The sequence below is a fragment of the Carex rostrata genome, chromosome 16 (assembly GCF_964058835.1).
Source record: "Carex rostrata chromosome 16, lpCarRost1.2, whole genome shotgun sequence".
NCBI lineage: Eukaryota > Viridiplantae > Streptophyta > Magnoliopsida > Poales > Cyperaceae > Carex > Carex rostrata.
Window position 1 is genome coordinate 4,954,930 of NC_135933.1, and position 23,452 is coordinate 4,978,381.

At 31.9% G+C, this 23,452-nt stretch overlaps 2 protein-coding genes and 2 long non-coding RNA genes across 4 annotated transcripts; 3 read left to right on the top strand and 1 right to left on the bottom strand.

Annotated features, from left to right (window-relative positions):
- Window positions 1-6,234: 6,234 nt before the first annotated feature.
- Window positions 6,235-9,198, top strand: LOC144567327 (uncharacterized). The gene is made up of 3 exons (XM_078317431.1): window positions 6,235-6,609; window positions 7,939-8,212; window positions 8,611-9,198. Exons 1-3 carry the CDS (start codon window positions 6,448-6,450, stop codon window positions 8,907-8,909), a joined length of 735 nt encoding a protein of 244 aa, XP_078173557.1. The 5' UTR covers window positions 6,235-6,447; the 3' UTR covers window positions 8,910-9,198.
- A 4,189-nt stretch (window positions 9,199-13,387) lies between these two features.
- On the top strand, window positions 13,388-22,417 carry LOC144567872 (uncharacterized). Its single transcript, XM_078318079.1, has 3 exons — window positions 13,388-13,752; window positions 21,188-21,446; window positions 21,847-22,417. The coding sequence occupies exons 1-3, from the start codon at window positions 13,591-13,593 to the stop codon at window positions 22,128-22,130; spliced, it is 705 nt and encodes a 234-aa protein (XP_078174205.1). The 5' UTR covers window positions 13,388-13,590; the 3' UTR covers window positions 22,131-22,417.
- Window positions 15,091-16,715, top strand: LOC144567874 (uncharacterized). Its single transcript, XR_013515527.1, has 3 exons — window positions 15,091-15,811; window positions 16,208-16,285; window positions 16,511-16,715. It is a non-coding gene; the product is annotated as an uncharacterized LOC144567874 (long non-coding RNA).
- Window positions 17,095-18,485, bottom strand: LOC144567873 (uncharacterized). The gene is made up of 3 exons (XR_013515526.1): window positions 18,213-18,485; window positions 17,915-17,982; window positions 17,095-17,531 (listed from the first exon to the last, which is right to left on the bottom strand). It is a non-coding gene; the product is annotated as an uncharacterized LOC144567873 (long non-coding RNA).
- Window positions 22,418-23,452: the final 1,035 nt, after the last annotated feature.

Genomic DNA, 23,452 nt, shown 5'->3' on the forward strand with positions numbered 1-23,452 from the left:
GCTTAAGGCCCAATCTTATTCGTGACCTGAAAACCTCTTGAGGGATAATTCAAATTTTGAATGTGAGAGATCCATTAGTTAGCATGTACATTTCTAAAGCCTCTTGTGATGGTCTGTTGGGCTGTTACAATACTAATTTCCTTCCGTGTCAAACATCCAAGTTAGGAATTAAGGTCATGTTTGATTACAGCTTAAAGTTAAAGAAGAATTAAATTGTTTAATTCAAGTAAAGGTGGTTTAAATTATTTCTGTTTAGTTGAAACTTGATACTTTAAGTTATGGCTTAAATTAGTTTTGTTTGGTTAAAATATGCTACTTAAGTTGGACTTAATTTTTTTATTTCAACATGGTATTGGAGAATGTTACTTCGTCCGCCAGTTGTAAATCCATCAAAGATAATAACACATACTTGTTCAATTCAGCCAGAAATTATACACTAATTAAGTCCAAATAAGCTAGTTGCACAAACTGGAGTATATATATATATATTTTGAAATATCCTTAATAACATAATAGTTGAAAACTGGTTTGTCTAGTAAAAGTTAGTGTTCCTTACATTATTACCGGTACATGGAAAAAAAAAAGTTCAAGAGATTGAAGAACAAATGCTATAGAACAACAACTTTGCTCAAACTAACAGTTCTCGTACATAATTCAACATAATGGTAAATGTTGCTCATGCATATATGCATTATGTAGTCTAAAACATGTTGTCATGGAAAGGCAATGATCCGACACAAGGAGCATGACAACCACCAAATTAAATGCGTCTAAGAATGCTTAATACATGATATAGAAATATCTTTACATGTATAATTTTACATTGCCATATAATGGAAGTTCTTTGATCAATTAAGCTATAAATTCTAATGATAGATAGCTCTTAATTTTCAGTTTCTTGAACAAAATTCATCGTTAAAGTGTACTTTGTATATCCAATGTTATGACTTAATGCATTGTTCTGGCTATATTATGAAAACTTATTTATTAATTAAGTGTTAATTATAATTTTGGAATATTAAACATGATCAGCCTATGTTTTTCAAATACTTGAATTGATATATATTAAATTAAAATATACATTTAATAAATATGCGAGTTAAAGATATCTGATTATCTGAATAACTATACATCAAAACCAAGTTGGCTTATTAAATCAAATTGAACGAACATTCAGACCGAATCAATATCCATCACGACGGAAGCTTGGCAAATGGACTAGGTTCTTCGCAAGTATCATATTTTCCTGATTTTTCTTTCTCATTCGAAAATGGGAAGACAGAAATGAAGAGTACTGATAGTTAAGAAGAGATTAAGCTATGAAGCAATACAAAAAGGTAATTTCAGCAAAATATATACTTTTATTTTATTGTCCCCCCCTTTTTTTTTTCTAGATCTCAATCCAATATATACGAGTATACGAGAAATTATCCATACATACAGAGGTGGAACTAGAAAAATGAAATTGAGAACGTTAGATAAATTATAGCAGTATAATTTTATTTTATAAAAGGTGTAAAAAGTATAAATACTTATTAATATTATGAAATATATATAAAGAATAAAATTGTTTATTTTTAATTCGTAGAAATGATTTAGTCATCTCTTGAGTGAGTCTATGGTAATATGCATATCACGGGTTGTTACCGTGCTGCGGCTCTAAATTCAAGTTTTTAAATCCTAACGGTCGATCCGAACCGTTCATCTTGTTCTACATATTAATATGTATTTGGAGACCAAATTTTACTTTTTTTGAAAAAAATTTACTATTTTTTTAGATATTTAGAAAATCACTTGATCTGAAAATTCTGGACCATCCAAAAACAGTGATTTTCAATAAATCTAAAAAAATAGTAAAAAAAATTCAAAAAATATAAAATTTGGTCTCCAAACACATATTAATATGGAGAACAAGATGAACGGTTCGGATCGACCGTTAGGATTTGAAAACTCGAATATAGAGCCGTAGCACGGTGCCAAATCGTGATATACATATTACCATAGACTCACTCTCATCTCTTTTAGATCTGCATTCATGCATAGATCCTTTCAAATTACCCAACTGTGCTGATTCAAACATTTTTCAAAGAAAGCAAATCATTGTAAGTATATAAATTGAATAATGACCTTGGTTGCACAGTCATTTGTGATTTTTTTTTTATAATATACATGTTTTTTTTTATTGCAAAAGTCGAAGTGAAAGAGAGGATCTTTTTCTTAAAAAAAAAAATCAATAAAGTATCCTTGTCAGTCCCATTAACTTAATTTTCATCTATCCTCTCCTTATTTTTTTTTTCCCTTCCCCCTCATTAAATTGCAGATATTTTCATACATCTACAATTTTAATTTTAAATTTTTATAATAAAATATTATCGTCAATCTTTCATACCTCACAATTTTTTGAGTGAGTCTATGGTACTATGCATATTACGATTTGGCACCGTGCTACAACTCTATATTCAAGTTTTCAAATCCTAACGGTCAATCCGAACCGTTCATCTTGTTCTCCATATTAATATGTGTTTGGAGACCAAATTTTATATTTTTTAAAAAAATTTTACTATTTTTTTAGATATTTAGAAAATCACTTGATCTGAAAATTCTGGACCATCCAAAAACAGTGATTTTCAATAAATTTAAAAAAATAGTAAAAAAATTTAAAAAATGTAAAATTTGGTCTCCAAACACATATTTATATGGAGAACAAGATGAACGGTTCGGATTGACCGTTAGGATTTGAAAACTCGAATATAGAGCCGTAGCACAGTGCCAAATCGCAATATGCATAGTACCATAGACTCACTCTAATTTTTTTGTGAAATATCATAACTTATAAACTTCAAACAAAAGATATTACATTTGTACGCCTCAAAATTCAAACTATTTAATTACTTTGAATTTCAATTTGAAATATCAAATTATATTCCTCTAAATTATGAAAAATACAAATTTTTAGATGTCATTTTTTATGGAAATATATAATTGAAAGAGTCAAATTTTACCGTACGAAAATTATAGAATGTAGAAATAAAGATGTATCAATATTAAGAGCTTTAAATTTTCTATATATCATTTTCTATATATTGAACTATAAACATAATAATTATTCAGCTATTCATAACTTCAGTTATGTTATATTTCACAAATAACGTTATTATGTTTACGATTCAAAAATTTCGTATGAAGTTCTAAAATATCACTTTCATTTTTTTCTCACAAATTAAAAGTCGAATCTTCTTCTTTGAAATTCTAAAATTCAAATTTTAAATGTAACATTTTAATTTTTTGTTGAATTGATAAAATAATAATAATGTTTCTGAACTGAATCAATATTTATAAATTTTAAAGTTTTAATACTCACACTTTTAATTAAAAAAAATCGTACCTTTTGTTTTTAAGATATATACTATCATACAATTTAATTTGACTTTTCTAATTCTTTTTTTCCATAAACTAAATCTAAGAGATGATATATTTTAAAAATTGAAAACAATATAGTTAGGAGCTTGATAATTGCCACCCAAACAAATCACGGAGCACGCCCCCCAAATATTTAATGTCTAATTTCTGTTTCAGCATTCATATCTAAGTTTTTAAAGTTATGTTTATAACCTTTAAATGCTACTCACAAGCTTTAAACCTCTATTGGTAAGTATTTAAATTTTAAACATGACTAGTTTTAACTTGTAACTACTTTTGTTTTCAAACTAAAAAAAGAAATATTCCTTTCACCCACTCTTTTTTTTTTCCTTGATCATTCTCGTTCATTTTTCCAATGATCCGTGATGAATTTTGCGAATCTAAAAATACAAATATTTTATATCCGATTTTCTCTTTCAAATAAGATCTATGAAAAAAATATTTTTGAGTTATTTTCAAATAGTTATTTTTTTTTAAAGTAAAGCACATAATTACTTTAAATTCTCAATCTTTTAAACATCATTCTACAACTATTAAACCTCTGATGTATACCATTTAAACTACTACATTTAAGCGTTTGTTGCTTTAGAAATATTATATTTTACAGAAATACAGTGAGATTTAAAAACTTGATTGTAGTATTTTAAATGTTTGAGTGTACTACTTTAAACACATGATACTATAGGTTTAAAAGCTTGATTGCAGTGTTATTATCTTGTTAGATTTCAGGTTCAAATGCTTGAATGTAGTAGTTAAAATGGTAGATATTAGAGGTTTAGATAGTTGTAGATTGAGGTTTAAAAGCTTGATAATTAAAAGTGCTCATAGGCTTTACTTAAAAAAAAGGACTTGAAAATAACTCAAAAGTTTTTTTTTCCATGAATCTTATTTGAAAGAAAAAATCAAGTAGAAAATATTAGTACTTTTAGATTCGCAAAATTAATCACAGATCGTCATATAAATGAACACGAATGATCAAACAAAAGAAAAAAAAAAGTGGGTGAAAGTTTTTTTTTTTGCTCGAAGACAAAAGTAGTTATGAGTTAGAATTATCCAGATTTAAGATTTAAATACTTGCAGATAGAAGTTTAAAAACTTGTGAGTAGCATTTTAAAATATTATAAACAGAACTTTAAAATTTGAATATAAGTACTGGAAATAGAAGTTAGACAAAATTGAAAGGTTTGTTCGGTTAAATTAGTTTTTTTTTTTTTTTTTTTGGGGGGGGGGGGGGCAAGCTAGGGTATGATAGCTTGAGAGACCAGAATATTTACCATATAATTAATATATTTGTAAATGAAGATAATTTATGTAAAATTTCCAAGTATATTTCGCTGGAGGTTACTGAACTTTGTCCTTTATCACAAATTGGTCTCTCAATTTTGATTTGTCCCTTCATTGCCACTAAATTTTTATTTTGTTCCAATCAAGACATCCTATAACAGAAACCAAAAAAAAAAAAGACATCCTATAACTTTTCCATCCAAAATAATAAAATAATATTCTCATTCCGTTCAAAATATAACAGTATATGCTCGTTTCATCCAAAATTTTAGCGGAATATGCTCATTCTATCCAAAATACTAACGAAAAATTTATATTTGATTAATTTTTTGGATAAAAAAATTATAGAATGATTTGATTGTGACAAATTAAAAATTCAGTAACTATAAAAATATAAATTAAATTTGAGTGATCAATTTTAAAAAATGAGAAATTTTAATTATCTCCAACAAAATTTACCCAATATTTCCCGTTATTTGTCAGCGCCGCCTTGGAACCATTTTCCGTTAGTGCGGTAAAGAAAAAGCAAACGCACATTTGATCTCTCGTTTGGTGAACAAAAGTTAATTCCAAAATGGCAGCAACAGGATTAAAAAATCGTGACTTTTCAATTTCACCATGATTAATCCGAAGTGGATCGCATAAATGCAAAGATGAGATGAATCTCACAAATACGGTTCCAAATTTTCTTTTACAACAGCTTTTTTACGTACTTAGATAAATGGTAATAAACTAATAATTTCTTTTAGCGTATTCGGAGTACGAATTACAAAACGTGTTAATTATTTTGGGGGAATTTCATGTATAGTCCTCAAAATTACGTATTTACCCTTCTAAATTTCAAAAACTCACAATTTACTCAATTTATTGAATTTTATATTAAACATTATTTTAAAATTATAAACTATCCATTTTGTCTTTTATTAAAAATAAATTTAAGAAAAATATTATATCTTCTACCTGATCGGTTTCCGAGGATAAATGTGTCATTTCTCTATCTGTGATGCATACACAATAATATTCAGACAAAAATTTGTATGTGCGTCACAAGTAAGAAAATGAATTATTGCTCAAACCAATCAATTAGAAGGAAAAATATTTATTTTAAACATACTATATATTTTTTATTTTTAATAAAAGTTAAAATGAGTTCTTTTATAAATTTAAAATAAATTTAAATAGAAAACATAATAAATCAGAATAAATTTGTGAGACAAAATGGCGCCGTATGCATCTGACAATGAATTTAATATGTGTATCCTCATCGGATATCAGGTAATTTACTAATTATATGCATATTAATTACATTCTTAACTAATATCTCAATTTTTTTGTGACACGTTTTCGTATTATTTGTGAATTTGAAGAATTATGCAAACAACACGTTATTTATTTCATATATATTAAATTTTAAACAACGTCAAATTATTATCATATTTAAAATTTATCACTAATTTCAAATGGTCGCAGAAGATCCCGGTGTTGCCTTCTCCATTCCTATTTTTAAGCCGCAAAAGTTGTACACTCTATGTTTGACACCTGTCGCTCACAAGTCATAAATTCTCTCCTTCTCCAATGTTGCGAAGCTCCTTTTTCGTTCATCACCTCCTTCTGTCCCCCTTTGTGTAAACCGAAAACCCTACTCCACCAAAAACCTCCTGCCCCAAATTTCTCAATAAAATTCAATCTTACGGGGCATATATATATATATATATAGAGACAAATAAAATATTAATTGCAACCATGGAGAAACAAGAGCTGGATTATGTGTTGGTTCCTATTGGTGTCTTCGCACTTCTGGGGTACCATTTGTGGCTTCTTTATCGCGTTGTGATGCATCCAAGCACTACAGTTATTGGAATCAATTCCATGAATCGTCGCCTTTGGGTTCAATTTGTAATGCAGGTGAAACTCTTTTGTTGTCTTTTTAATCATTGTTGCATGTTCTCCTAAATAATAGATAGGAATTAAAGACTAATACTAGGTGCATACTGGTGCAAGCTGGAAAATGATAGAAAATTGCTATTATCTTTAGCTAATACTAGAAATAGGGAACTTGTGTTTTCATATGTACTGTCAATATTGAGAATATCGTGATGACAATGAGCTATCTTAAACGATTTGAGTCAAAATCAAATGGCTCATATTGCGCTTGATTTTTAGGATATATATTTAAATCTGATCCGAACCTTCTGATATTGGCCCACATGTTTTTTCTTGCACATTTATGTCATTAATTTCACAGTTTCTGTATTGCTGACTGGTTGATCTTTCTCCCCTCTTTTTGCTTGGTAAGATACTTGGATCTTCCGATGATTCCCTCGTTTTATTTTTATTTATCTTATTTCATTAATTTTTTTTCCAACACATGCAGTGATGAACGAGTCTGCATCGTCTGCATTAACTCAAAAGATTATTTTTTTAGTTAACGCATCTCGGCCGTCTGATTTTAAACATAGTCAATCCGACCACAGTCTATAATTCAGGACCCTTTAATATTAGTGTAGATCTAGTCCACACAGATCTTAAAGCATATCATACGGTCCACGGATTCGTTCGGATTTGAGTTAATGCAGAGGACACGAATTCGTCATGAACCACGGATGGTAATTAAGACCTATTTTTTAATGGATTTTTTGTGGTTCAAGTTATTTGAACTGTGTGTACTTGTGTGTTGCGACAGAAAATTTCTTTTTGAAAAAAATATTTATAACAAAATCGAATTTACTTAATAAGACACACTATACAAAACACCACAGTACCAGTCTACCAAACACTGATAAGTGATACCGGTATACCACAAAACACGTTTATCTGTCCCATCCCTAACCGAAAGAAAAGAAAATATTCATATTGCATCTAGAGTCTAGACGAAGTCATGAAAATTGAAACATCATAGGGATCAACCAAATTAAAACAAAAGACAATTGTAAATTAAATTTCTTGACAAGTCTTTACCAAATGGGTACCAAGTCAAATCTTGACTGGGAAATTTGTTCAGCTACAATTTTCGGAAGAGGTCTTGCGATTCCAATTCCAACCATTCATTTATTAGAATGTATGAATCTTGGAAGGAGATAGTTTTTGTGCATTAATCTCAAAATATATAAACGGTTGAGATTAGAATCGCAGGGACCCTGCAATCCTTTGGAATCGCAACATATTTATTCCTCAAAATTTTACTTCTAGTTACTGTGGCCATTGCCATTGTAACCCTATTTTCATGTTTTTCAGGATCCAGCCAAATATGGGGTGCTAGCGGTGCAGAGTCTTCGCAACAACATAATGGCATCGACTCTCCTTGCCTCCACGACAATTATGCTGAGCTCCATCATAGCTGTCGTCATGACAAACAGCAATAGTGCCACTATGGGTGGCGTCCAAGGCGGTGCTCTAATTTTGGGCAATACAACCCAACTAGGCCTCTCGGTGAAGTGCCTTGCCATATTAGTGTGCTTTCTCCTGGCTTTCTTCTTGAACTTGCAATCCATCCGCTACTATAGCCACGGTACTATATGGTTAATACATTATACAAATATTCAGTGAAAAAACTTTCCTTGAATTGTGTTATCACCATTAAGTATGATACAGAGTATCAGCACCTGGACTCTTCAATTAATTTAACCAGTCATTAAGCAGGCAATGGGATTATCACATTTTTATTGTATCATTTCATAATCTTAAATACAATCTAATAAATTTGATCAATTTCACCAAGCTATTTCTGGAAATGAGAAAACAATACCCTGTAGAACACTACTGTTATTAACCTGGTGGTATCAAATTTAGCTGTAATAACTTATAACACATATGTTGTACACTTGTACATACATAGTCAATGGTAATAAGAATATTACCGCGCATATGTTAAAATTTCTGATGGAAATTTTTTGCTTTAATTAACAGGAAGCATACTCATAAATGTACCATTCAATCAGCTCCCCACATCAGCAATTCTGCTACCAGGTCCTGGAACAAAATATGTGGCCAATGTGCTTAACCGAGGAAGCTACTTCTGGTCACTAGGCCTTAGAGCTCTCTACTTCTCATTGCCGCTATTTTTATGGATCTTTGGGCCTATACCTATGTTGGCTTGCTGCTTGGTGCTGGTCTCTGTTTTGTACTTCCTGGATGTCTACTCTAAGTATGATACTGATAGCAATGATACTGATGGTGAGAATGGTACATGCTCGGTTAATGCTTAGTATATCGATAATTGGGATCCGGAATAATGCATAATTAATATATGGTGTAGAGGGTTAGCATGTTGTAAGGTATGAGAGCGGTTTGTTCAGTGATCGCTGAATTTCGACTCTCTTAATTGTACTTGTATTTTGATTATAGTAATATTGGATTATTAGGTAAAATGTCAATGTAGAGTATTTATACACTGTGGTATCTGGACTGGAAGTGTTTGTGTACTGTTCATGCTTGCACAGATGTGTTATTCTCCACGGACATCCATTCGATTAAAAATCAGATGTCTCAGATTAATGCACAACTATGCTTCGTTTACAATCGATTAGGGCACAAAACGATTGTATGAAAAAAAAATGAATTATATCATTTTGATGCAAGCGTCGATCGAAATTGTTTGATTAAGAAACTGGCTTTTTTTATTTGCATTTCAGTACCTTTTAAGTGCGTAATAGCTTTGCTGACTTTCACTGGAAAAGCATTGAATTGGATGCTTTAATGCATTTGTGGGGGTGGGGCACCCTTCATAACATATATGTTAGTACTCTTTTCAAAAATGATATATGAACAAAAAATTAACCTAGGTATATTCATATAAGATATTAGAAAATGCTTTCAGACTCTACTGGTACAGCAACCAGCAAAATACAAAGAAGCTAAAACAACTGCTTTCTCATTCCCAATTTATTCATATAAATAAAACGTGTCCCAAATCAAATTCAATGATCATTGAATTAGATTTGAATGTGGACGTCTTTATCATCACTTTTAACAACTCATTCAGGGTTTAACGTGTCATTCGTTGATCCGTCACTGATCACGCGCCATACCCTGAGTGCAAGTCCAGATAATATAGCACAGCAACTATAACAAAAGAGCACAAAATCATCGGTAAAGGGCTGAACAACCAACAGAACAAAGGAATGGGGAAATAAAACGAATGGATGCCTAAAACATTGGAATAATTTTAAAGGATCATGAATTCAAATTGTTAGAACAGGTGCACATGTACCAACGCCATATAAAGGCGTTGTCTGATCAGCTTGAGCTTGTGAAGAAGGTTCTGGTGCGTTCTGATTTGGCTTCCATTAATGGATCTTCTCTGGTTTTAGGCGATTGATTTTGGTTATATTATTAAATATTCTTTTAATCCGTTGGAGGTGTATTGGGTTGTTCGATTTGTGGAAGTTTTGATGTAGTATAGATGGATTTACATACTGTATTTATTTATGTATTCAATCCAATTAATAAAAGAAATTGTACAATGCTGTATTTGAGACTTGGAAGTGAATTAGTAAATAGGATAATTTTTTTGAGGTTATTCCTAATTAAAGTATCCCATTTCCCCATGTACAAATAAGGTGATATTACAATAGATGTATCATGTATGGGTGCGTTCGAACTTTAAATAAAAATCATATTCTACTTAAAATAGATTCGTATTGTACCTAGTTTAACATAATTGAGTTCGGATATAAATTGTGATTATTCTTATTATTTATGAACGGAACAACCTTTTGAAAAATTATATTTTATTTATTTGGTAACTCGAATTCAATTATCATGAGCACTTGAATAGTTTATTGAAACAAAGTCCTAAAACCAGATCTGATTATCAATTATTGAATGAAAACCACCTTGATTGGTAATTTAATTTAGATCTACCATCCTTCCTCAGAAGAACTTAACAACAGACAGGCCACAAATCCACTGTAGGTTGATCCTTGATAGAGAGGTTCCTCTTCCAGTGTAGACCCAATCAATTTTAGACTTATTGATCAAACAAAGCTGGATTTTTATCATGATCGAATCCATTTTAAAATAAGGCCCTCTATCCTGCTTAAGGCCCAATCTTATTCGTGACCTGAAAACCTCTTGAGGGATAATTCAAATTTTGAATGTGAGAGATCCATTAGTTAGCATGTACATTTCTATAGCCTCTTGTGATGGTCTGTTGGGCTTTTACAATACTAATTTCCTTCCGTGTCAAATTCGCCGTGTCAAACATCCAAGTTAGGAATTAAGGGCATGCTTGGTTACAGCTTAAAGTTAAAGAAGAATTAAATTGTTTAATTCAAGTAAAGATGGTTTAAATTATTTCTGTTTAGTTAAAAATTGTTTAATTAAACTTCTGATGTCTACCATTTAAACTACTACATTTAAGTGTTTGTTGCTTTAGAAATGTTATATTTTACAGAAATACAGTGAGATTTAAAAACTTGATTGCAGTGTTTTAAATGTTTGAGTGTACTACTTTAAACACGTGATACTATAGGTTTAAAAGCTTGATTGCAGTGTTATTATTTTGTTAGATTTCAGGTTTAAATGCTTGAATGTAGTAGTTAAAATGGTAGATACTAGAGGTTTAGATGGTTGTAGACTGAGGTTTAAAAGATTGATAATTAAAAGTGCTCATAGGCTTTACTTAAAAAAAATGACTTGAAAGTAACTCAATAGTATTTTTTTTTTTAATTAATCTTATTTGAAAGAACAAATCGAGTAGAAAATATTCGCACTTTTAGATTCGTAAAATTAATCTCGGATCGTCGTAAAATGAACAAGAATGATTAAACAAAAGAAAAAAAAAAGTGGGTGAAAGTTTTTTTTTTTTCTTGAAGACAAAAGTAATTAGGAGTTAAAATTATCCAGATTTAGGATTTAAATACTTGCAAATAGAAGTTCAAAAACTTGCGAGTAGCAATTTAAAATGTTATAAACAGAACTTTAAAGTTTGAATATAAGCACTGAAAATGAAAGTTAAACAAAATTGAAAGGTTTTTTAGGTTAAATTAGTTTTTGTGGGGGGGGGGGGGCACGCTCGGGTATGATAGCTTGGGAGACCAAAATATTTCCCATATAATTAATATATTTTCTAATTATTTATTTGTAAATGGAGAAAATTTATGTCAAATTTCCAGGTATATTTCGCTCGAGGTCACTGAACTTTGTCATTTATCACAAATTGGTCACTCAATTTTGATTTGTCCCTTCATTGCCACTAAACTTTTATTTTGTTTCAATCAAGACATCCTATAGCAGAAACAAAAAAAAAAAGAAAAAAAGACATCCTATAACTTTTTCATCCAAAATAATAAAAGAATATTCTCATTCCGTTCAAAATATAACAGTAAATGCTCGTTCCATCCAAAATTTTAGCGGAATATGCTCATTATATTTCCAAAATACTAGAAAATTTATATTTGATTAATTTTTTGGATGAAAAAATTATAGAATAATTTGATTGTCACAAATTAAAAATTCAGTAACTATAAAAATATAAATTAAATTTGAATGATCAATTTCTAACAAATGACAAATTTTAATTATCTCCAACAAAATTTACCCAATATTTCCCGTAATTTGTTAGCGCCGCCTTGGAACCATTTTCCGTTAGTGCGGTAAAGAAAAAGCAAACGCATATTTGATCTCTCGTTTGGTGAACAAAAGTTAATTCCAAAATGGCAGCAACAGGATTAAAAAATCGTGACTTTTCAATTGCACCATGATTAATCCGAAGTGGATCGCATAAATGCAAAGATGAGATGAATCTCACAGATACGGTTCCAAATTTTCTTTTACAACAGCTTTTTTACGCACTTAGATAAATGGTAATAATTTCTTTTAGCGTATTCGGAGTACGAATTACAAAACGCGTTAATTATTTTGGGGGAATTTCATGTATAGTCCTCAAAAACCTCAAAATTACGTATTTACCCTTCTAAATTTAAAAAAACTCACAATTTACTCAATTTATTGATTTTTATATTAAAAATTATTTTAAATTTATAAACTATCTCTTTTGTTTTTTTATTAAAAATAAATTTTTAAAAAATATTATATCTTCTACCTGATCGGTTTCCAAGGATAAATATATCATTTCTCTACCTGTGATGCATACACAATAATATTCAGACATAAATTTGTATGTGCGTCACAAGTAAGAAAATGAATTATTGCTCAAATCGATCAATAGAAGACAAAATATTTCTTTTAAACATACTACATATTTTTTATTTTTAATAAAAGTTAAAATGAGTTTAAATAGAAAACACAATAAATCAGAATAAATTTGTGAGACAAAATGGCGCCGTATGCATCTGACAATGAATTTAATGTGTATCATCGGATATCAGGTAATTTACTAATTATATGCATATTAATTACATTCTTAACTAATATCTCAATTTTTTTGTGATACGGTTTCGTATTATTTGTGAATTTGACGAATTATGCAAACAACACGTTATTTATTTCATATATTTTTTTAATAAAATTTACGTCATTTATTTATATTATACAAATATGAATATTTTATATTATCATTTAAATAAACAAATTACGAATTATTTCCCAATATATTAAATTTTAAACAACGTCAAATTATTATAATATTTAAAATTTATCACTAATTTCAAATGGTCGCAGAAGATCCCGGTGTTGCCTTCTCCGTTCCTATTTTTAAGCCGCAAAAGCTGTACACTCTGTGTTTGACACCTGTCGCTCACAAGTCATAAATTCTATTCTCCAATGTTGCTAAGCTCCTTTTTTGTTCATCACCTCCTTTTGTCCCCCTTTGTGTAAACCGAAAACCCTACTCCACCAAAAACCGCCTGCCCCAAATTTCTCAATAAAATTCAATCTTACGAGGCATATATATATATATAGACAAAAAAATAATTAATTGCAACCATGGAGAAACAAGAGCTGGATTATGTGTTGGTTCCTATTGGTGTCTTGGCTCTTTTGGGGTACCATTTGTGGCTTCTTTATCGCGTTGTGATGCATCCAAGCACTACTGTTATTGGAATCAATTCCATGAATCGTCGCCTTTGGGTTCAATTTGTAATGCAGGTGAAACTCTTTTGTTGTCTTTTTAATCATTGTTGCATGTTCTCCTAAATAATAGATAGGAATTAAAGACTAATACTAGGTGCATACTGGTGCAAGCTGGAAAATGATAGAAAATTGCTATTATCTTTAGCTAATACTAGAAATAGGGAACTTGTGTTTTCATATGTACTGTCAATATTGAGAATATCGTGATGACAATGAGCTATCTTAAACGATTTGAGTCAAAATCAAATGGCTCATATTGCGCTTGATTTTTAGGATATATATATATATATATATATAGTAAAGCTAGGGTGTGATGTGCTCACCAAGAGGGTTTAGTGAGCACAACTTCAAAAGTATATCGGATCAACTTCATGGGTGATGCATGTACATATAAAATTTTGAAAGTTTCGAGTTTATTTGCTACACGGTCAAGCGGTCAAAGAAATGATAAAAATTAAATATATAAATCAACTTATAAATTAAGTTATAAAAAGTTTCTTTCTTTGACCGCTTGACCGTGTAGCAAATAAACTCGAAACTTTCAAAATTTTATATGTACATGCATCACTTATGAAGTACAAGAATTTCAACGGTTTGGATTCAGCGTTTAAAGTCAATCCGATATACTTTTGGAGTTCTGCTCACCAAACCCTATTGGTGAGCACATCACACCCTAGCTTTACTCATATATATATATATATATATATATATATATATATGAGTTAGGCTGGGGTGCTATGGATATCATAGTGGCCTCTATGCTACGGCTCAATATTCGAGTTTTCAAAATCCAAACGGTCGATCCGAACCGTTCATCTTATTCTCCATATTAATATCTGCTTGGAGACCAAATTTTATAATTTTCTGAATTTTTTTACTATTTATTAAGCCACTTTGAAAATCGCTAATCCAACGGTTTTACTGTTTTGTGCAGCCACCGTTGGATCAACAATTTTGTAAAATACTTAATAAATAGTAAAAAAAATCAGAAAAATGTAAAATTTGGTCTCCAAGCAGATATTAATATGGAGAATAAGATGAACGGTTCGGATCGACCGTTTGAATTTTGAAAACTCGAATATTGAGCCGTAGCATAGAGGCCACTATGCTATCCATAGCACCCCAGCCTAACTCTATATATATATATATATATGAGTAATGCTACGCTACATCGTGAATTAAACTGTCTGTTTTAATTCACGTTTTTGACCCTCCGATCTGCTTCAAAAATGGTGCTGATCTGATCTAAAAACAACGGAACAGGACACGTCCAGTTTAGCCCCCTTTAGATATATTATTCTAATTTGGCGGACTGGAGATCTCCAATTAAACTCCAGACCTCCCTCCCGCTGTTCCGCCTCCTCTCTCACGCAAAACTCTAAACCCTAGACGCGAGAGAGAGGCAGAGGCGACTCTCTCTTCCTCACGCCAAAACTCAAAGAAACCCCATTTAAACCCCAGACGCGATCGCTGCCTCCGACTGGTCGCTCAGTGTCACGTCCCTGGCGAGCACGGGTCAATTTCAACCCGGTTCTATGTCACGAAGAAGGAGAAAGAAGAACTGGGCAGCAAGGGCAGGCAAAATGGGTCACGGTCAGGATAATAATTGAGATTAGTTCACTGTCAGGTGGGGACCGCTACTTTAGAACTGGAGGGAGAAATGGACAATAGCAATGGAGTCGTCCAGTGAAAGTAGGTTAGAGGTTTGTTACGCCAATTCAGCTCACTGTGGTGTATTCAAGCAATTCAGTTATAGGATTCATTCGATAGAGTTAGAATTTTATTTCTTAAGCACTGTCGCCTATAAATAGGCAGTAAGGGTAATTAGTTAGATTAGACTATTATCAAGTATTTTTTAGTGTTCTAGCTATGCTTTGGCCTTGTGCCGTGTATCTCCATTTTCCATTGAATTTCAATAAAATTGTTTGATTGTTCTCTGTCGTGTTCAATTCACGCTGTTCTAAGCCTCGTCAGATCTAGGATCTGACAGTCAGCGCAGCTCCAACTTCGACGGACCCAGCTCCAACTCCGACCCCTCTCCTTCTCTCTCACGCGCAATCAGCGGTACCGACTTGTAAGATTTTTAAAAAGAGTTTCATTATTCTGATTGGCAGTACCTGTCTAGTGTGTATTGTCTACATCTCAGAAGGAATTGAATTTTGATTAAATGGTTTGGTCAAACTCTCCAGATTTCGTTGGATTTTACAAATTTCTAATAGGCTTACCAATTTCCCCCGATTTGTTAAAAAAAAACAATTATTATTGTTTTGGAAATGATAATGCTACTCTGAAGGATTCTGTATGGGCTCTAGTTTATTCAATGCTTTTGCATATTGACCCAGTAAAATTTATTATTACCTAAAATTCAACATTAAATGATCTTATTATTTTGAATTTATATATGATCAAATTTATCTGTTAAATCAAGTTAAGTCTAATTTCAAAATATTCGTCTCATCTTTACAAACAGCACTAGCAACAAGGATGTGCTTGGAAAGGGTGTAAGCTCACTGACGACGTCATACTAGACTTCACTGACATACGACATGTAAGCTCACTATTTTAGCTTATACATTATTAAGCTATTAAAATTATATAGAAGCCCCAAGGGTTACAACCAGTTAGTACCTAGCTCTTGCACCAGTTACTAGTACAGTTGAGCTGGTACCAAGCACTGTCAATGAACTGCGTGAATCCTGAGGCTGAAGATTTCTGCTTGCAAAAGTGCTAAACATGGCTAAGTTTTTCATATATATCTTTGTATTTTTTGCAGATTCAAAGAAGCAAAAATGGTACACATATGCAGAGAAAGTCATTAAAGAAGTAGAAGTTGCATATTTTGTTGCACTCTCTTATTTGTATACTGTTGTAGATACTTGTATTTATTTTTGCTATGTATTTGTTGGAATATGTATATGGGGCATACAGCCATGTATATAACAATTTGAATCAGATTAATCATACCACAATAAGTACATGGCAATTTGTTCAAAGCATGTTTTTTTTACTATGGAATTGTTCACAAAAGTGGATTTGTTCAGTTTTGTAGTTCCTTGAGACCTGATACAGTGAATGAAATTACATGCTACAATTTGAGTATCTCAGCAGAAAATTCACTTTTTTTCATAAACAAGTAATGATTAGGATTACCATAGCAGATTTTAAACGGTCCAATTATTCTTTTTAAGACACTCATAATGCTCAGAACCTTGAGTTACCTAACACAAGCAATTTTAAGCACAACATACATCATTTTCTTAGGCAAAATACAAACAGCAAGCAACAAACCCAATTCAAAAAATATTTAACAACAAGTAATTAACTAGTAACATACCCATGCATTTTACTAGTAAGCAATTGATCACTACTAACTGAAAATTTAAATATTGGAAATATTCATACATCATCTAAAATCAAAACATCAAGCAATACACACATTGAAAAACAAGTAACAAACCCAATTAAGAAAAAAACTTAACAGTAGCAAGTAATTACAACAATTAACCACAATAGATCAATGTTCATATTTCAATCTCCTCAACAATTAACAACTTAAAGCCACTAACCTTAAAAAAACAATTACCAAAAACAACACTAGAGGTTACAAAACAGCATAACAACTGCATGACAAAACTAGAAAAAACCGATTAATAACACATCAGTCAAATTCTTCGTCATAAACTTCACTTTCACCTTCATTTTTTAACTTCATTGTTGTTCTCAGTAATCTCATCTCTATCAACAGGAATCTCATCTCCATCAACACAAGATGACATTTTTATAGAATTTGATGCCTATCAAAAGCAATAAGACCATGTTACACTTGTAAAAATCTGGTATAAGTTTGTAATCCATGCTACCTGATTAACAGTACTTGAATTGCGATTGAAAAAGTGAGGTAAATGCATTCATATGAAACTAAAAATAAGGAAATTAAAATCTTATTCTGGTAATAATGCAGCCTTTGATTTGAGTATACTAGCACTCATATATGCAATTGAGTATACTAGAATTTGAAGATTTTAGTACCAGATTTTAGTACCAGTTTTTAGAACCAGATTTTAGTACCAGATTTTAGTACCAGATTTTATGTACCATATAAAATAACAAAAATTACCTACATATGAATTCTCAGATTATTTTCATCTTCATTGACATAAAAGTCATTTGAGCCTACCTCTACACTATTAGAAACATCGCATGATGACATTGGTTCTCGTCGCTCGTCAGTTTTAATGGAAAGGTCTGTTAACATATAAATAAATTTTATGTTGTAGGCAAAAGAAAATTTATTAACAGATAAAGAAACCAAACTTAATTAAAATCTGACATTAAGAATCATATACATTAAAATATGTTAATTTGAGACTGAACTTGTATATTCCCATGCTGATTGTCTACTTGCTGCATGTTTGTATACATTAAAATTGGAATCGAGTAAAACTAAACAAAAGATGAGAAGTACAAGACCATACCTGAAACAAGGTGGCGCCGTCGATTTCTTGCGAGCCGCCGGAAAAAGGAGGGAGGTCGCGTGAGAGAAGGGGGAGGCGCCACGGGATAGAAGTTGGTGCTTTTGATGGAGTCGCTGGAGATGGAGATGGGTTACGTGAGAGAATCAGGAGGGGGCGTATAGGTTGGTGCTGTCAGGACTGGGGGCTGTGTAGGCGTGATCGTGATTTTCTTGCATCTAGGGTTTATGTTTTCGCGTGAGAGAGAAGGAGAGGGTTGGGAGCGTCTGTGGTGAAAATGGGAGACGTCCAGTTCCTCTAATTTGGGCAAGGAGTTATTAAGGCCTCTGTACCGGAGACGTCCAGTTCCGAAAATCTTAGATCTGATCAGCACGATTTTTGAAGCAGATCGAAGGGTCAGAAACGTGAATTAAAACAGGCGGTTTAATTCGTGAAGTAGGGTAGCATTACTCTCTATATCTCCATTATATTATTAAGCACGTTGAGTGTCCGATCCGCCAACGGTTACGATTGAAAGATGAAACTTCGGATTTGATCTCAGCCCTCCAATTACATAATTTATCTTCTTTTGATTAAATACATCTGACTTATGTATAAAAGTCTAAATTTAGTTAAAAACATACTCACCACATGTGTTGCCACACAATATGTTACAATTAAAATTGAACAAATCTGAAATTTAGCGATATATTTATCTGTTTCCTTATTTCTTTGTTTCCATATTTCTCCTCTTCAATTAAGAAGACTCTACCTTCCATTTTTTTTTATTTCTTTGTTTCCTTACTTCTTATTCGTTTCTATATGGATCACAATGAAAACTATTTTTTTTTATTTTCTTCTTTCTCTTTCTTTGTTTCTATACATATTGCTGTGGACAATTTAGAATATATTTCCAATATATAATATATCAATGTGCGTGTGTATGTGTATATTCTAAATTAGAAACAAAGAAGAAGAAGAATATAAATTGGAACGTGTGTGTGAATATATATTTCTCTTATAATATGTGTGTATATATATATATATCCTATACATACACACGATAATACTTTTTATTTATGTTTTTTGATATCATTATATGTTGATATTGAATTGTTGTATGATATTTGATATTAGATTCGAATCGAGCTATTATTTGATATCATTGATACTTAAAAATAAAGAATCATCACATCATCAAATTGTTATCAAAGTTTACGATTTATTAAAAATACAGAATCATATAAATTTTCTATTAACATGTGTCTTAATTGTAGATAATTATTATTTTCATTGATATTTTTTTTGTTATAATATGTTTCCGTTGCAACGCACGGGTATGATACTAGTATATATATATAGAGTTAGGCTGGGGTGCTATGGATAGCATAGTGGCCTCTATGCTACGGCTCAATATTCGAGTTTCCAAAATCCAAACTCTATATAGAGTTAGGCTGGGGTGCTATGGATAGCATAGTGGCCTCTATGCTACGGCTCAATATTCGAGTTTTCAAAATCCAAACGGTCGATCCGAACCGTTCATCTTATTCTCCATATTAATATCTGCTTGGAGACCCAATTTTATAATTTTCTGAATTTTTTTACTATTTATTAAGCCACTTTGAAAATCGCTAATCCAACGGTTTTACTGTTTTGTGCAGCCACCGTTGAATCAACAATTTTGTAAAATACTTAATAAATAGTAAAAAAATTCAGAAAAATGTAAAATTTGGTCTCCAAGCAGATATTAATATGGAGAATAAGATGAACGGTTCGGATCGACCGTTTGGATTTTGAAAACTCGAATATTGAGCCGTAGCATAGAGGCCACTATGCTATCCATAGCACCCCAACCTAACTCTATATATATATATTTAAATCTGATCCGAACCTTCTGATATTGACCCACATGTTTTTTCTTGCACATTTATGTCATTAATTTCACAGTTTCTGTATTGCTGACTGGTTGATTTTTCTCCCCTCTTTTTGCTTGGTAAGATACTCGGATCTTCCGAAGATTCCCTCGTTTTATTTTTATTTATCTTATTTCATTAATTTTTTTTTCCAACACATGCAGTGATGAACGAGTCTGCATCGTCTGCATTAACTCAAAAGATTATTTTTTTAGTTAACGCATCTCGGCCGTCTGATTTTAAACATAGTCAATCCGACCAGTTTATAATTCAGGACCCTTTAATATTAGTGTAGATCTAGTCCACACATATCTTAAAGCAGATCATACGGTCCAGATACATCAACTCAAAAGATTCTTTTTGAGTTAATGCAGAGGACACGAATTCGTCATGAACCACGGATGGTAATTAAGACCTATTTTTAATGGATTTTTTGTGGTTCAAGTTATTTGAACTGTGTGTACTTGTGTGTTGCGACAGAAAATTTCTTTTTGAAAAAAACATTTATAACAAAATCGAATTTACTTAATATTTTTTTTTAAAAGATGGAATTAATCCAGTGGTTTCATTTCTTCCTAACATACACAAGACACACTATACAAAACACCACAGTACCAGTCTACCAGACACTGATAAGTGATACCGGTATACCACAAAACACGTTTATCTGTCCCATCCCTAACCGAAAGAAAAGAAAATATTCATATTGCATCTAGAGTCTAGACGAAGTCATGAAAATTGAAACATCATAGGGATCAACCAAATTAAAACAAAAGACAATTGTAAATTAAATTTCTTGACAAGTCTTTACCAAATGGGTACCAAGTCAAATCTTGACTGGGAAATTTGTTCAGCTACAATTTTCGGAAGAGGTCTTGCGATTCCAATTCCAACCATTCATTTATTAGAATGTATGAATCTTGGAAGGAGATAGTTTTTGTGCATTAATCTCAAAATATATAAATGGTTGAGATTAGAATCGCAGGACCCTGCAATCCTTTGGAATCGCAGCAGATTTATTCCTCAAAATTTTACTTCTAGTTACTGTGGCCATTGCCATTGTAACCCTATTTTCATGTTTTTCAGGATCCAGCCAAATATGGGGTGCTAGCGGTGCAAAGTCTTCGCAACAACATAATGGCATCCAAGGCAATTATGCTGAGCTCCATCATAGCTCTCATCATGACAAACAGCAATAGTGCCACTATGGGTGGCGTCCGAGGCGGTGCTCTAATTTTGGGCAATACAACCCAACTAGGCCTCTCGGTGAAGTGCCTTGCCATATTAGTGTGCTTTCTCGTGGCTTTCTTCTTGAACTTGCAATCCATCGGCTACTATAGCCACGGTACTATATGGTTAATACATTATACAAATATTCAGTGAAAAATCTTTCCTTGAATTGTGTTATCACCATTAAGTATGATACAGAGTATCAGCACCTGGACTCTTCAATTAATTTAATTTGTAATATCAAGGTTGAACCTGTCATTAAGCATTTTTATTGTATCATTTCATAATCTTAAATACAATCTAATAAATTTGATCAATTTCACCAAGCTATTTCTGGAAATGAGAAAACAATACCCTGTAGAACACTACTGCTATTAACCTGGTGGTATCAAATTTAGCTGCAATAACTTATAACACATATGTTGTACACTTGTACATACATAGTCAATGGTAATAAGAATATTACCGCACATATGTTAAAATTTCTGATGGAAATTTTTTGCTTTAATTAACAGGAAGCATACTCATAAATGTACCATTCAATCAGCTCCCCACATCAGCTATTCTGCTACCAGGTCCTGGAACAAAATATGTGGCGAATGTGCTTAACCGAGGAAGCTACTTCTGGTCACTAGGCCTTAGAGCTCTCTACTTCTCACTGCCGCTATTTTTATGGATCTTTGGGCCTATACCTATGTTGGCTTGCTGCTTGGTGCTGGTCTCTGTTGTGTACTTCCTGGATGTCTACTCTAAGTATGATACTGATGGTGAGAATGGTACATGCTCGGTTAATGCTTAGTATATCGATAATTGGTTTCCGGGATAATGCAGAATTAATATATGGTGTAGAGGGTTAGCATGTTGTAAGGTATGAGAGCGGTTTGTTCAGTGATCGCTGAATTCGACTCTCTTAATTGTACTTGTATTTTGATTATAGTAATATTCGATTATTATGTAAAATGTCAATGTAGAGTATTTATACACTGTGGTATCTGGACTGGAAGTGTTTGTGTACTGTTCATGCTTGCACAGATTTGTTATTCTCCACGGACATCCATTCGATTAAAAATCAGATGGCTAAGATTAATGCACAACTATGCTTCGTTTACAATCGATTAGGGCACAAAGCGATTGTATGCAAAAAAAAAATGCATTATATCATTTTGATGCAAGCATCAATCAAAATTGTTTGATTAAGAAACTGGCTTTTTTTTATTTGCATTTCATCAGTACCTTTTAAGTGCGTAATAGCTCTGCTGACTTTCACTGGAAAAGCATTGAATTGGATGCTTTAATGCATTTGTGGGGGTGGGGCACCCTTCATTAACATATATGTTAGTATTCTTTTCAAAAATGATATATGCACAAAAATATAACCTAGGTATATTCATATAAGATATTAGAAAATGCTTTCAGACTCTACTGGTACAGCAACCAGCAAAATACAAAGAAGCTAAAACAACTGCTTTCTCATTCCCAATTTATTCATATAAATAAAACGTGTCCCAAATCAAATTCAATGATCATTGAATTAGATTTGAATGTGGACGTCTTTATCATCACTTTTAACAACTCATTCAGGGTTTAACGTGTCATTCGTTGATCCGTCACTGATCACGCGCCATACCCTGAGTGCAAGTCCAGATAATATAGCACAGCAACTATAACAAAAGAGCACAAAATCATCGGTAAAGGGCTGAACAACCAACAGAACAAAGGAATGGGGAAATAAAACGTATGGATGCCTAAAACATTAGAATAATTTTAAAGGATCATGAATTCAAATTGTTAATATATATATTATGGATATCAATTTTGTGAGTCTTATTTATATATTTGATAGAATAGTTGTAATAAATATACTTTATTCCCATCAAATAAGTAGACAGAATGAAGTGTTCTCTCTGTTTCAATCTCTTCATTTCTCCTCGGTTCTTCAACGTAGGAGAAAATTAAGTGGTGGGACAAAATATATTTGGCAGAAGAAAGTTCAATGAATATGGAAAAAAAAACAACCCAGTGGCCCATTTGTCGCAAAATTTATAATTGAACACTGACCTCTAGAAAATTTTCCATTAACTAAACATATGGAGCAATGCTCTAATAATATACCATATTTCA